The 16,548-nt window shown below is 34.5% G+C and overlaps 1 protein-coding gene across 4 annotated transcripts in view; it reads right to left on the bottom strand.

Annotated features, from left to right (window-relative positions):
• The window catches only part of DPP8 (dipeptidyl peptidase 8), a 44,817-nt gene that overhangs the window by 26,332 nt on the left and 1,937 nt on the right, over nucleotides 1-16,548 (bottom strand). For 3 of the 4 annotated variants that reach the window (XM_072962212.1, XM_072962214.1, XM_015243855.3), the window contains exons 2-6: nucleotides 16,196-16,332; nucleotides 13,687-13,956; nucleotides 8,793-8,905; nucleotides 3,945-4,118; nucleotides 2,794-2,962 (exon numbers count right to left, since the gene is read on the bottom strand). In XM_072962212.1, the coding sequence (XP_072818313.1) occupies nucleotides 2,794-2,962; nucleotides 3,945-4,118; nucleotides 8,793-8,905; nucleotides 13,687-13,956; nucleotides 16,196-16,232 (763 nt within the window). In that variant the 5' untranslated portion in view covers nucleotides 16,233-16,332. The remainder of the gene's footprint in view (nucleotides 1-2,793; nucleotides 2,963-3,944; nucleotides 4,119-8,792; nucleotides 8,906-13,686; nucleotides 13,957-16,195; nucleotides 16,333-16,548) is intronic. The other variant, XM_072962213.1, reaches the window with a different exon arrangement.

Raw genomic sequence — 16,548 nt, 5'->3', positions numbered from 1 at the left:
AAATATTTTGAGTCTAGAAGTATTTAGAACTCAGAATGTGGAGGATTTTTCATATACTGTACATCTAACCACATAATTTGCCACGTCTCCAGCAGGGCAATGAAATACCTGTAATCAAATACACCAGTTTTCCCGCAGCAAACTTATGAATAGGTACGCTAAGAAGGATTAAGGTTATAAATAGCTTCAGGTCAGTTCAGGTCAGGTTTTGCCACCAAATGAGTTTTTAGCACCAGCCTAATGAAAACTAAGTTCAGTTGTCAGAGTTTCTTGAATTTGGGAATTAATGAGATAGCCAAAACAGTGCTCAGTTTTCTTGGACCTTTGAACTACTCCAAAGCTATACCTTCCACACTGTTTTGTATTTTGTTCTCCTTTAGATGTGAGAATAGGTCCCACTCATTTGTATCTCCCTATCACTTATTCAGACCTCAATTACTAAGATTTATTAGATGAATAAGTGATATCAACCTTGTTCTCCCAATAAGATATGTCATTTGAGTATCAGCTGGGATTATGTTACTTTTAAATTCCTCTATCATGCTGGGAAGAGAATAAATATATGCACATGTGATTGACTAAACCCATTCAAAGAGAACCTGCACGTGGAACCTGCTGTGAATAAGAGGAGTAAGAGTGATGATGCATACTCTCTGCCTTCCTATCTAAACAAACATTAAGTAGCAGTTGCTTTGCAAAACACTTCACAAATATTAAGTCTCAATAACAACCTTATGATATCATGCTACTAATTAACCTTTTTAGAGATGTGGAAGCAAAGAGCTAGGTTAAGTAACACTCAGAGTAACAGAGCTCAAGTGGTAGATGTGGGCCTCAAGCCCCGATACCCCAGTTCCAGACTGCATTTCTAACCACTACACTAGTCCTGGAAATAATAAATACACCACATACCCACATGTACAGAAAAGAAGAAAAACACTGCTATAGCATCCTGCAAGATTTCAGGGTTTCTACTTTAATTTGTGCCAATCTTCACAATAATCCTGTGTGGAAAACAATTCTACAGAAGATTAAAAAACATACAAACTGAAAAAAGAAAAAGCCTTAATTCTAACAGTTACTGTCAAAGCTTTGCAGTCTCAGCCTTTAAAGTAACTAGCTCATAGTGAGAGTTTAATGTTTGTTGAAAGCATGAACAAATGGCTAGGATTCCCAACCCAGATTTACCACTACCAACCTAACCTGTCTACTGCCAGTGGTAGCTGTTCTGATTCCCTGACTACAAATGGAGACTCATTAAACACCAAAACACGTACTTTTTACTCAGAATTTTCCCTATTCCACCCCCTTTTCCTATCCTATGCTCTAGTTTCAGGCTATAAAGCCTGGAAAATTGCAACAGTCAAGCTTTGGTGTCCCTGTCTGTAGACTTGAACTTCTCATATATAAATTGCACAAAATATCCAGAACAATTTCTCTATGACTCTGACCACACCACTCAACTGCTAAAAACATTTCAGTGAATCCCCGTATCATGATAAAGGCCATGTTCATTTACATAAGGTACAGTCTATCCCTGTCCTGGCTCTTCTTATCTGCCAGCTTTATCTTTCCTCACATCTTGACTCATACCTCATGCTTTAGGACCAGAAGACTGCTTCTAATTCCTCACACACACCACGGTGCCTTCTGCATCAAGCCCTTTCTCATGGAGTTCCCCCTGCTTGCTGTGTACTGGCTAATGTACAGTCACCACTTAAGATCAGTTTAAGTGTCATCTCTACAGTGAAGCCTTTCCTGACATTTACTGCCTACCTCACTGGTGTTCTCATAACACCCTACTTTTTCTTCTTATCATCCTGTTTTGTTATTTGTTTATAATTTCCTTGAGGGCCAGGACTATATCTTTTTCAATTCGGTACCTTTAGTTTCTGCCCGAGTGCCTGGCACATAGGAACTGGATCTATCTTTGTTGACTGTTCAAATAGTTAGAACAGATTTCTTGAATCCTAATTCAGTGCTCTATCAATGTAAAAAGTTCAGGAAGAGGCGGCTTCTATAACACTGATTATCCTAATGAAAAAGTGTTTACCGTCAATACACTATCATAATCTAAAATAATTTATTAAGATGCCCAATAAACCAGTTTTGTGGAACATTAGCTTATGCAAAAGTTGAACAAATAAATTTCTAGAGTGACTGTCCTTCATTATGCAGCTTCATCTTAAGGTCTATCTCATATGTTAAAAAAAAAAAAAAAGCAATACACTATTTCCCATCTTTCATTTGTATGAAAGCTTTAGAGGAAAACATCCGTATATTTTCTGTGCTTTCAGTAGTGTGTAGCATTATTATAGTTCAATAAAAATTAAATGTTTCCACAATACACATAGTTCTACAAAGTTTTATTTTTCCTATTATGACAAAATAACCAAGTAGGCTCTCCAAAAAGGGGAGATAAATTTTTAGGTAGTTCTTACAATGTGTATTAGGTTTTTCTGTTTGTTTTCTTAAAAACAACATTAACTTTTTTAATTAAAATTTTACTCTAATCAGAACAGTTGGGGAAATTCTGGCAGTCTTATTAGGCTAAAAGAATAATCATGTCACAGGTGCTACTGTTGTAAACTGAACATTAAAACAAGGCAGCATTATATAGGTGGTACATACCAGTTATCCTCTGTACTTTTGCTTTTTTTAATTTTAAAGATTTCAATTTAAAATATAAAGATCACCCAGTATGCTTCAATTTCAAAATGTAGCAAAAGCAAATTACATTTTAAAAATACTTTTCAGAAATGCAGATTTGAAGAACTTGAAAACCTGAATTACCATTGTGTACATAGGTGAGCCTCCTTTCTTCTCTCGTTACAATGTTGGATATCCAAATATCATTGCTATGTATAAAAGCGATCCAGTCTGGATCAGCCGGGCATAATTTTGGATCCATCCGAATGTTGGGACAACTAGTCTCCACTAAATTGGGCCGTAAGGGTTGTTGCTAGAAAAGTAAACAACATTTAAAGGCAAGTATCAGGCTGATACATACATACTTGTTTGCCAGCACCCTTCCTATAAAATGAATACTAATTCTGGTGGGGAGGGCATAGCTCAGTGGTAGAGTGCGTGCCTAGCATGCATGAGGTCCTGGGTTCAATCCTCAGTACCTCCATTAAAAAGATAAATAAAACTTAAAAAACCTTATTACCTCCCCCACAAAATAAAACAAATAAAAATTTTTCAAAACATGAATACTAATTCCAAGTAAAATATCAACTATGATAATTGGTCCCCAGCAAAACACACTTTCATATGCCTTAACTTATAAAGGACTCATTTTTTTTTACTATGAATTAATAAGTGAGGAAATAGAGACAATATTAGTGCACTTTACAAATTTTGTTGCCCAAGCTTATTAATAGAGTAATTGTTATTTGTTATGTATTTTATTAAACTTATTTACTGACTATTTTATTTATTACATATTTCCAATTAATTTTACTAGTATAAAACAGTTTGCTCAAAAAAATACAATGAAAACCAGAATCATCACAATTCTATAGGAGGACTAGTTCTAATATTACATAAAAAATTGCCTGGAATAAAACCAAACATGTAAAACTGCTTATTATGATGAATTAAACTTTTAGGGGAAACAAAAAGGAATTGCCTTGTGATTTCATTATCTTCCAAAACACCCCTCAGTACTTACTCAGAAAACGGGCACTGATGTCCTTTATTATCTCTGTCTACATAGAAACTGGTTTTAGCATTTTAAAAATCGTATACGAATGTCACTGAAAAAATTATTAACTCTTAAAACTGGAAATTAATACTCGTATTTATTGTTTTCTTTACTACTAAATTAGCAGTAAACAATTGTTGGGTAAACATAATTTTTTGGTTTAATTATGTTTCTGATTTGAGTGCAAATAACCTTTAGGACCCAAAAATAGATTTAACAAGTAGTAATACCAACTTACAGTAAATCCTTGCGGCCCTCCATCTTTTACATGATAAATTCCACTGCCAGCTTGAAACAGAAATGTTCCACTTCCTTGGTGATAATCGTAAGAAGCAATTCCAACTGTTCCAATGCGTTTTCTTTCTCTTAATAGTTCTTCTTCTCGAGAGTACATTCCATAGTCCAGTGTGGCCTAATGTAGAAGGAAGGAAAAGTCTCCTGTTCCAGTCTTCTGAGAGCTGGCTTTTTGCTTTTAGCACTGAAATCCTAGCATTTCTAATACGATTGAGTTTACATTTTGAGTATCCCCAAATTTGCCAGCAACTCTAAGTAGATTAATTGTAGGAAGTCTGCCGAAAGATTTCTTGGTAAAGGGTCCCTAGATGATTACTGTATACATCAGAGAACAAGAATTAAGTATTGTCACCTTGGCTTGGCATTCAAGATCTTCAACAACTTAAATGGTAATTAAGCAGTTTTCATGCAGTTAGGAGCACAGGCTTTGAAGTCAAGTGATTTGAATCTAGGCTTTGACCATTTCTAGAAGTCTGACTTTGGGCAAGTAGCTTAACTTCTTCAAAAGTAATTTTCCTAACTTTCAAAATAGTATTAAATCACCTACCTCAGCTTTGTGAAGATTAACTTAGAAAAAAACATGTAAAATGTTCGGCACATCGATTGGCACAGAGCGAAGCTCTCAAATGTCAGCGGTCGTTAGTACCTTTCCACTACGCCTACTGATGCTCCTGTTATAAAACCTTGGGTCAGGCTGGTCACATCACTGATGTAAAACCCAATATGTGGTGTTCTGCCTCCTGGCCTTTGTTCCATTTTCTCCCCTTGAAAGGCCATTTTTCTTTCTATCCATCCGAGTTTTACTAATGTTCCAAAACCTTAGACCTAATTCAACCTTGGCCAGGGAAGTTTCCTATGGTGATCTCTTCTCAGAAATTTGTATCTAAGAGTTACTGCCTCTTTTACTCACTTGGCTATGGCTTTGTCTTGCACTTTTTTCAGTATCTCTGACTAGAAATAGATTTAAAAAACAACAACAACAACCTGAGAGCAGAATCTGTGTCATTTTGTTTCATACCTATAGCATCAGTTAAAATCGCTCTCAAGGAATATTTGTAATTAATGACTGACAACGAGGAGAGACTTTCCTAAGCTAAAAATATCATTTGATACATGTATAAATTTTAAAAAGGAATATAAAGAAAACAAATCTAGTAAGTGCTAGCTTAAAAAATTTACATCCACATCTTCCCTCACTAATAGCTCTTTATGATAAATGAAGGGTTAAATAAGGTAATGATAAATAAGGGAAACTATATAGTATACTTTTAAATAACTCATGGATTAAAGGGAAATAGAAAGTATTTTGAACTAAATGAAAATGAAAACTCAACATACCAAAACGTATGTGCTGTAATTAATGTGGTACCTAAAGGTAAATTTGTAACACCAAGTGCCTATGTAAGAAAAAAAGGAAGGTCTCAAACTAGTGACCTCAGCTACCGCCTTTTGAAATAAGAAAAAAAGACCAAAAAGGAGCGGAATAAAGGAAATAATAAAGTTCAGAGTATAAAACAATGAAATAGAAAAAAGAAAATGACAGAAAAATAAATGAAACCAAACTGATAAACCCTTAGCCAGACAGATCAGAAAAAAAGGGGGGTAAGTGGAGAAGACACAAATTACACAAAATATCAGGAATAACAGAGGGATATCACCAAAGATTCTTCAGACATTAAAAAGCTTAGGAAATATTAAGAACTTTATGCCAATTCAATTACTTAGATGAAATGGAAACATTCCCAAACAGATACAAACAACCAAAGCTTCCTCAAAAAGAAATAACATAACTTCAATAGCACTATATCTAACGAAGAAACTGAATTTGTAGTTAAAAATTTTTCCACAAGGAAAACTACAGGTCCAGATAGCTTCACTACCAAACAAATTCTTCTAGAAAATTAGAAAGAAGGAAGTAACTCCAAACTTATTCTGTGGCTCACTTAACACTGTTACCAAAATCAGATAAAGACATGACAAGAACTCTACTGACCAATATCCCTCACGAACATGAACATTAAAAAAAATCTAAAAAAAATTTTAGCATATTGAATCCAACAATATTTAAAAGAATAATAAATTATAACCTAGTGGGCTTTTACCAGGAATGCAGGTTGATTTAACATTCAACAATCATGTGATATTTTACCATATTAACAAATTAAAAAAGAAAAATCCTATGATCTTTTTTCAAGACACACAAAAAATTTGACAAAATTCTGATTAAAAACCCTAAGCAAATTAGAAATAGAAGGGAACTTCCTCAGCCTAAGAAAGGTCATTTATGAGAAACTTACAGCTAACAGACTTACTGGTAAAGGACTGACTGAGTCCTCTTAAGATCAGGAAGAAGACTAGAGCATCTGCTGTCATGACTTCTATTCAGCATCGTACTGGAAGAGTTTGCCAGTACAATGAGGCAAGAAAAAGAGACAAAAGGCAAGTATATTGGAAAGGATGAAGTCAGACTGTCAGTGTTTGCAGACAATATGACCGTTTGTATGGAAAAACCCAATGGAAGCTATTAAAAAACCTAGTGGAATTAATAAACGAGTTTAAGCAAGGTTGCAGGATATAAGATCAATATACAAAACCAACTGTATTTCTAAATACTAGCAATGAACACCAACCAGAAGCTGAAATTAGAAAACAAAACCATTTACAATAGAATAAAAAATATGAAATACTGAAGAGAGAAATCTTGTGAGAGACTGTGCAAGACTGGTTTGATTGCTGCCTGGAGGTGGGTGGGTAGCGGGGAATGAATAAGGGTACAAGGAAACTCTGGGGGGTAATGACTGAGGTCATGATTTCACAGATAAATGTGTATGTCCAAATCTGTTAAATTGTACACTTTAATGTTTGCAATTTATTATACGTCAATTCTCTCTCAATAAAGCTTTAAAAAATGAAACCACAAAAAGCACTAGAAGAAAACATGGGTAAATTGTTTTATAAGTTGGGTGTAGGAAAACTGTCCTAAGACAGAAGACACAAATTCTAGAAGCAATACCAAAAAAGGCTGATAAATTTTATTACACAAAAATCTTTCAAGTGGTACTCACATACACCACAAAGAAAGTAAAAACACAAATGATAACCTTGGGAAAATATTTGCAAACTATATCACAGACAAAGGGTTAATTTCTCCAGTATATAAAAGACTCCTAAAAATGAAGAAAAAGACCAATCACCCCACAGAAAGATGCATTAGAGATATCAATAAACAATTTACAGAGAAAGAAATGCAAATAGCCTTTAACTATATAAAAAGATGATCAACTTTGCCTATAGCAGAAATGCAAATTAAACTAAACTGGGATACCATTTCCATCTATCAGATTGGCAAAAAATCCAAATGTGTGACCACATACTGTGTTGAAGAGTCTGTGGGAAAACACACACACTTATACTAATCTTCTTTGTATCGTTCCAGTTTTAGTGTATGTGCTGCTGAGGCAAGCATGCTGAGATTCTTATGCAGGATAAATGAGTAAAGACCTAGAAACAACTACCAACCCAGTAATAATGAGCATCTCTAGTACGCAGATCATGATATCTTAATGCCAATTCCCCGTACAGGAACCAGGGCCCCTTAGAGAAATGGCTGATTTCAAGCGCGGGATAAGTCATGTGAAAGATCGTCATGAAAGATCGTCATGAAACATCTTCATTGTACCAGAGAGCAAGAGAGCTATCAACTAGTACCACGGTCATGTCAAAAGGATTTGTCGAGTTGAAGGGGCTTCCATCAACCAAAATTAAGACAGTTCGTACATTAAGAATAACTGTCAATGGATCAAAATAATCAGAGAAGTGGCGGTAGCGACTATGAGGGGGAACTGGCAAGGCTACAATGAAACACCAATGGCCAAGATTTGATAATTGTTGAAACTTGTTTACATGTGATTCTATTTCTGTATGGTTTGAAATTTTCCATAATAAAAGCTTAAAAAAAAATTTGACTCACTAATTTGCAAACTATACCATAAGAAAACTGCCATTATTTCAGTTCGACACACTGTTCTTAGAATAAAGAATTTTTGTTTTAAAGAAAAGTCACAAGTCTATGTAAAAAACATCCACGATTTTGACGGTCACAGTCAAAATGATTAGTTGTCATGGAAGTTACTTTTTTTTAATTAGGACAAATATCACATTTTAGTTCATTTAGCCCAAACATGCTGTTCAGTAGTACTCAATGTAAAAATAATAAATGAGAACCAAAAAAGCAAACAATCACACCCCAACTGTCATCTTGTTCTTGGGATGTTTTCAATTATTTACATTTTGTCTAAAGACAAAATATTGAAGAAGAAACAAAAAAAACCCTAACTTTTAATTTTACATAAATTGAATTATACTATTTAGAAACAAAAACAGAACTTTGTATCTTTATTTAACCCTTATGTTAGTGCTGTTACTAAATATTAGAACTACAAATCCAATTTAAAGATTTAAATAAAAAGCTTCCTGAAAATATATTACTTCTTTTATGTGAATAACTACAAAATGTGAGAACTACATAACTAGCAAGTTTGTAAAAGGGAAAGGTGGTTCAACAGGAAGAAGGCAGTTTTCAAAAAAAAATCTGAATTGTAATATCTCTTAGCTTCAGATATTGACAACTAAATGAAATTTAAGGGTCATACATGCAAAATCATTAAAATGTTTTAATTCCTTTTGACTCATATCTGCTTTAAATATAAAACCCCAACTGAATTTCTGCCTCTAAATAAATGAAACATCTAAAAACTTATACCAAGTCAGGAATAACAATGTTTAATCCCACCTGAAAAAGATCCAAAAGAGGCTTCCAAGAGAGCATTAAGACTGCTGCTCTGTTGATGGTTTTGGGAATTTCAGAATAAAAGAGTGTATTTTCTCTGTTCTCACCAGACATAGCTTTAAAAGAAAAAAATCACTTTGTTATTTTTTAAAACTAGCAATCTATTACAACCATAGCAGTAAGTACATAACACCTTCTATATGCTGCAAAATTTTGCACTCTATAGGACTTAACAATGAATGTTAACAAGGAGATGCACACGCCACATACCATGGTAATTTTCTTCAATAAAACCCAGGCTTCACAGAAAAATCCTAAGATTTCCTTTTAATATTCAAATTTTAGTCCCTCTCAAAACATAAAAGTGTAAAAAATGATGTAGTGACAAGTGTCATTTTTAGTTTTTTTTTGAAAATTATGTCTTATAAGTTGACAATAGACTCATTAGATTCCAAATGGGGGTGCTTTATGACAACTTCAGATTATTAAACTGCTTCTTTTTCTGAATCATTTAAAGTACCTATTTAGAAATATACACAGGTCTAATCGAATTTATAACTGAACTAAAAATGTTCTATAACTGTAATCACTAATACATTTCAAATGAAAGTATACTCATATTAAAACAACACAATCTGATGATACTTGATTTGCTAAAAGTATCTTTATCCTTTATTGTTAGGAATTGTGAAAGAGAGAGATCTATGCTACGTAGAAGATAGGTCTATTCTGTGAAATCATACAATAATTGAATGGGAAGATCACAGCAGTGGAGAATGAACTACATACGAGAAAAAAAGAAGTAAGAAAAATACAGCATGGTTATCAAGATGTGAACCAAAGAAAACCCTTCAACCCTAAAAGGTACCAGAAAGGTATCACTTCCAAAAAAGCTAGGGGACAGTGAAGGAAGGAGAAAATAAGTCACACAGGAAGGACAAAACCTGTCTTGAGAGGAACAAATCCTCAGCCTAGTGGTCCTGATAATGGCCGTGAAAGTAGTCTGTGGAAGGGCATGGTTAATTTCCATCCTAATCCCTGCAAAAGTTGGGGATGAGCTCCCACACATCCACAGCTTCTTTATCCCTTTATTTTCCTAAACATTTCTTAAGGATTTTTTAGTTTTTGTTGGCTTTTCGGGTAAAAAGTTAGGTATCAACTGACATTTACTTCAGTACTTGATTTTGCCTTAAATCTATTTTGTATGTTCCAGGGTAAATTTGTTACAGAATTCTTAAGACTGTAGTCACCTACCAATATCATTAATGATTTTACAAAATGTGATCACAGCCTCCTTAAGCCTTCTCCTTCTAAGAGCCTTCAGCCTGCAAATACGAAAAAGCTGGTTCTCTTCTAGCCTCAAATGAGAGCCATTCCCCACAATCACTTCAGCTGCCCCTCTTGAAACTGCTCCCTGCTCCATAATGCCTTCCTTGGCTTCAACCATTATCAGTAAGAATTCCCAAGGCAGTCTACGAACACACACCCCAGTTCTGCATAAAAACAAAACGGGCTTTTCTCATTGTTTCTTTCCTGATGACACACAGGTATTTACTGGTGTCCGAGGTCCATTAAAAATTTTGAAACAATGGATTCATATGGAAAAAATTTTAAAATTCAGACAGGTAGAAAAGACTTGAGCAAATGAAATGGCATACAACTTCCTTGAAAAGCTCAACATTTTAAAGACTGACAATTTTCCCTACCTTCATCTATAGATATAACATAATCCTAAAACAGTATAAATAGGATTGGGAGTAAAGAGCTTTACGAGTTACTTTTTACATTCTCACAGGAAAACAAGCAAACAAAAATACTCCAGAGAAGTATGAAAAAGAGTGATGAAGGGTGACTAGTACTATCAAGCAGTAAAACATCTAAAGCTATGATAATAATAATAGCAACAACATAGTATTAGCACTTGATTTGACAGATCAACGGAACAAAACAAAGTCCAAATTATATAAAGATTTTAAAAAACACAATGAAGTATGTAAAGATTGCAAAACATATAATTTGGAGTTGAGAAAGCCTTTCAAGATATGATGCAAAACTACATAAAAGGAAAAATTTAACTAGCAAAAACAAAAAATCACAAATTTCTACATGGCAAATGCACTAAAGGCAAAAGTCAAATTAAATTTCAGGGGAAAATACTACAATGGGTTAATTCCCTTATTGTACAAAAAAATGCTTTAGGTCAAAAAGAAGAGCATGCCCAACCCAATAAAAAAACAGACAATGATTACAAACAGATCAGTCATAGAAAAGGAAATACAAGTGTCTTGTAAATATGTGAGATGCTCAACCTCGCTCATAAGAGAAATACAAATTAAAACTACAATGAAATATGGGGATTAATGTACAGCATGAATGACTATAATTAACAATACTGTACTGCATATTTGAAAGTCGCTAAGAAAATAAATCTTAAAAGTTCTCATCAGAGAAAAACTTTTTTTATTAACTGTGTGTGGTGACAGATGTTAACTGGATTTACTGCGGTGTTCATTTAACAATGTGTACGAATACTGAACCATTGAGTTGCACACATGAAACTAATATAATGTTAAATGTCAACTATACCTCAATTTAAAAAAATAATAATTTTTTAAAAAGTACAAAGATGGACTAATGTTCACCAATCAGACTGAGAAAGAGAAAGGTTGATTACTCACTATTGGTTCAAGGGTGGAGAAACAGATACCCTGAGACAACGCTGATAGGGATGTAAACTCTATAGTCTCATTGGAGGGGGAACTTGACAGTATCAACAATATCATTATCAGAATAGACACACCTTTTGACTCAGTAATTCCACTCTTTGGAATTACTCTTAGAAGAAAAGTCACACACAGACAAAACGATCTAGAAGTGAGATTCTCTGTCTCTTGTTTTGTAATAACAAAACAGAAAAACCTAAATGCCCATTATTAGAGGCCTAGTTAAGTAAAATATGGCACAATTACATAATGGAATATTCTGGAGTTGCTAGAAAATGAACGTATAATTACTGATGTAGACTTACGAAGAGAATATCTCTTTAAAAAAAAAACACATGAAACAGCTTTGGAGGAGGGGAGGAAACCTATTTTTAAAAACTTAATAAAGGCACTTTAGAAGGTCAGTGCCCTCATACACGCCTCTGGCTACTCAGCCCTTCCTTCCCCATCAAAGCCCCAGCCATGGGATTCCAGTCGGGACACAGTTCCTCCAGGGTTCCCATCCCTCTCACATCCTTTTCTTCCTCACTCTACCAACCAGACATTCATTCCCTTCAGGCTCCGAGTTAGGAAAATAAAATAGCCTGACTACAGGAAGGAAGCTCTAAGATTTATGGGCTTATGATTCTACTTCAACTACTGTATGTGGAGAGAAACTCCCTTCTTTAAGCAGGTTTAATAGCAACATAAGCATTTCATGAAAGAGTTGTTTACAGATAAGAATTATGGATGGTACGGCTATAATTTTAAAACATTATACTAAATATAAGGTTTTCCCCCCTAATTATGCTCAAACTCTCTTCCAACCACTGCCTGAATTAACAATTATGGATGGGCTTCCCTTTCATTTCTTTCTTTTTTTTTTTTCCCCAAGTGGGGAGGAAAATAAGTAGATGGGCTTTTCCTATACCGCTTCTCCAATCCGAGGAAAATTTGATTTTTTTACCTCCTTAAAAGCCTTAACATAAGTTTCTTGAGAAATATATATATATATAAATATATGTGTGTGTGTGTATATATATATATGTATATATATAATCTACTCAAATGACTTATCTAAATATTTTAGCATCAATAAATCTCTCAATAAATATGTATTCAATGAGCAACAAGGAATAGGCTCTTGAGATTTAAGCTAATAATAATACAAATAATAATTACCAGCTGGTGAATGACAGGCAGTGTACTGTAACGTACAACTATTATTTCAAATCCTAAAAATAATATTGCAATGTGACAGTTGCTTGGGTGATGGGAATGGGGTCTAAAAATTGTTTTCTTTTTCTTTCCCTTTCTAGGTTTCCTTCTTCAAACTAACCATAGTAAAACTTGGTTTGGTTATACAAACACAGCATTGAGTTTATTAACATTTGAGTTTGGAAGTGTTTTCATGTAAAATGTTTAGTACTTACAACAATCCTCTGAGATAGATATTAATCCTCATTTGATACATAAGGAAACTTGAGACCCACAGGGTAAATAAGGTACCCATGGACTGAGCCCAGGTCTTCTGATTTCAAGACTGGCTCTTTATTCACTGCTTTATATCCATATACATGCTAGCTTAGTCATTTCTTTCAATCCTAAGCTGTGCCTAGGCAAGGTAGTTGCTAAATATTTATAACCTTTTTTATTACCTTTATTACCTTTTACTGTGACATCTTAATAAAGCATTTAAGGTACATAAACAAGTGAATCAGAAAAAGAAGTCAATCAGTGATGTAATATATTTAATTAAGACAAATCTTAAATCTGGAGTGAATGGGCTCAGGAAGAAGAGACCAAGAACAGCCTTGGTTTAAAAAAAAAAAAATGAGATGCAATTGTTAAGCGTGGGAACAAACTACTGGTTTTATTATGTTCCTAACCTGATTCCTACAGGAAGGCATTTTGAACTAGCTTTAGGAAGAAGCAATATCTAGCACCTCTAACTTTGACTTTGAAAGTAAGATCATGATCAATCCATCATTTGTTACCTGGAGGTAAAAATATAATGGGACAAAACAAATAAAACAGCACTAAAACTGAAGTTCTTCAAATCAGCTTTTTTTCCTTTAATGGAACCATTACTGATTCATTAATTTATTCACCAAAATTTGAGTGCCAATTGCATCTAGCCTCTAAGTTTGAATTAAGAAAGCATTTCTTTTCAGAAACCATGACTTCATACTCACCAAGGTAATAGATTCTGTCTGAATGCGGCCCATCTGGATCATTCCTCTTTACAAACATAAAATCATGAGGTGCCTTAGCCATCATGTAGCCATGATATTTTCTGGTATCAGCAAGGAGCTTTTTAAGCTGACTCCAGGAATATCGCTCAACATAAAATGGCTCCAATTTAGGCTGATCCTGTGATTCAACATTCTCCTCACACTCTGCAGTTTCAAAGATCTCAACACCCAGCTGTTCTGTTTCCATCGCTGCTGCCATGTTGCATTTTCCTAGAAAAAGAAGGCACATGAAGTTCACAGGTCTGCCTTCTCATATGAATCAGAATGACAGTCTGACAGGGCCCTCCCACCAAAAAAAGGAAAGAAAAAAATGCTTTTCAGTAGTTGCAATGAAACCTAGTAAGGCAATAACTCCCCCTTGTGTGTTCATTTCAAAAGTGAGATTTTTTTTTTTTTTAATTGAGGTCATGTCCATTTCACAGTGACTATAAACCCCTTTGGTAACTTTCATAGGAGGCTCTCCTTAGGTATCTCTTGCCAAAATTCTTTTTTCTTTCCCACCCTGGAAGGAAACAGGCCACATGCCAGTTGGCTGCTATGCTCCTTCCACGAGTTTGTCAATACTGAAGCTAAGTATGCCAAGGGAGTTAAGTGTTTTTGCACTTTAAAAAAGTAGCACATCTGATAAACGTGGACTTCGTCAGCTAACAGAAATAATCATGGCGAATTAGAACGGTAATAAAATTGTTGCAAACAATGTACTTGTAATAATCTTCCTAGGTCACTTACCCAAGATAATATAAATACTGTTTCCTTTTAAGTGGGACTCCAAAACAACAAAAGACCTAACTGGCTGCTACATTTTTCTCTTGTCGTTAGTTTCTCCCTAGAAATCATTACTTTCTGATGATCCCTTGTGGTAGCTCTACACTATAAGGAATCTATGTGACTATTATTACAGAGTATACAACTTTTATTCTCATGATTAAGTGAGAGGGAAAAAAAGATACCATCTTCAAGTGGCTTTAGGTGAAGCGGTTTATGCAGAAAGCATTTAATGTTTGTACTATCAATATTTTGATAAAAGTCTGAACTCAGTTTATGCGTTCAACTCCAAAACAGTGTTAATATTTCATCTACTAATCATGTTTCTTTCATTTTGCAAATCCAGAAGAGGATTATTTTTCCTTTATCTATTTTAATATTTAAATGTAACAGGTGCAAAGTGTCAGAGAAAACAACAAGAAGTGTTATCATAAGCCACTGTCTGGTATTCTGACATGCATTATTCATAACACTACCAAAAAGGAACAACATGAACAGAAATTCTAGGGCAACTTGCTCTTTTTGAACTAATAAATGTCAAAAACATGTGGACTTGGAAGATTAAACTAGATTGCATTTGTGTAACCAATTCAGACAATTATTAACTACTGCTACAACAAAAATCAATACATGGCTGAATATTTAACATGATGTCTTTTTTAAAGCTTAGTTTCACAAGTTGACAGAGTTCATGGTAACTACCAACCACAGAGAAAAAGTAATTAGCAGGTGTGGGTTGTGAATTAGTCCATCACTGTGCTGTACAGCATATAAAATGAACAGAACTGTGTGGCCTGGATACTGTGTCTTTTTTCAAGCTACAGTGAACTACACTACCATTTCCAATGTAACAATAGCAAGAGCAGCCAGAAAACCCATTCAGGACTTCCATAAGTATACAACTTGTAATATTATTACAACTGGGCATTTACCGCCAATGATTGAACCCAAACAGCTCAAAAGAGAAGAAGTCATTTAGCTCAACTGGTACTCAGTACACTGATAGTAAGTAGCAGTATATGATAATAGTCGTTTGCTGATCTAAAAGCTGGTGGAGGTCGGTTTCTATCAAATATGTCAGTGGATCTACTTTGATTCCTAACAGAGTGAGGGGCAGGTAAGAGAAGAGATATAAATTGGGCTTATTTTTCTCAACTTCCCTTGTGTTAAAATCATCTCCAAACCACTGCTGGAAACAATCGGTCTAGAGGGATAAAACAGAGAAGCTCAGCCCACAGACCTCCCAAGCTTACTGCCCAGATTCTTGAGTCATCATTAACGTGACATCTCTCCTCCATAAAAGTTGCATTAGCTTGCGTATAAGCAAAATTATCTGGTATTCCTAAATTGTATTAGGTCTCTGGACTATTTCTCTCTCTACATACATACACAAATTGTACAGTTCAAATAACACTACTATTCTCTGTTTTATGGTAAATGTATGTCCTGCATTTCCTAGGATAGACCTGATACTATATAATTTTAGTAATTTACACAAATGGGTAACCAAATGATTTAAGTTCCAGATTTCCGTAACACCTTATGCACAAATGCATTCTCAAAATATGCGACCCAAGTTGTCCAATTTCAAAAATTATAAAACAGGTCATCACCCATTCTCAGCACCATGCATGTTTCACTGCCCCACCTATCTCTTCACTTTGGGACCTTCCGTGGTGCCTACCTGATTGTATTTTCATCTGCTCAGATCTCTTCCACATTCAAAGAGATCTTTTTCAAGTGACTCAACTTCAAGCATAGATCCCTCTGCTCATCCTGCTCTCTTCTCACAGGAGTCTTTCCTTTTCTCACCATCCAATCCTGCTCACCAGGATAATGAAATACGATATAAGGCTGTTGATCATTATTAAAATGGATCATATGTGGCCAAAAAAAAAAAAAATTAAACCTAAAGTCTCAAGCAGTATTTAAAACTGATGCATAAATATTTTTTTCTGGTATAATCCCTGAATTATTTTGTATCTGCATTTTTGTTATGAAAATTATAATTTTATTTCAGAAATGTATAACCCAATT

Source organism: Vicugna pacos, chromosome 6 (genome assembly GCF_048564905.1).
Source record: "Vicugna pacos chromosome 6, VicPac4, whole genome shotgun sequence".
NCBI lineage: Eukaryota > Metazoa > Chordata > Mammalia > Artiodactyla > Camelidae > Vicugna > Vicugna pacos.
The sequence above is the reverse complement of the archived record's forward strand: the minus strand, read 5'-3'. Positions and strand labels throughout refer to the sequence as shown.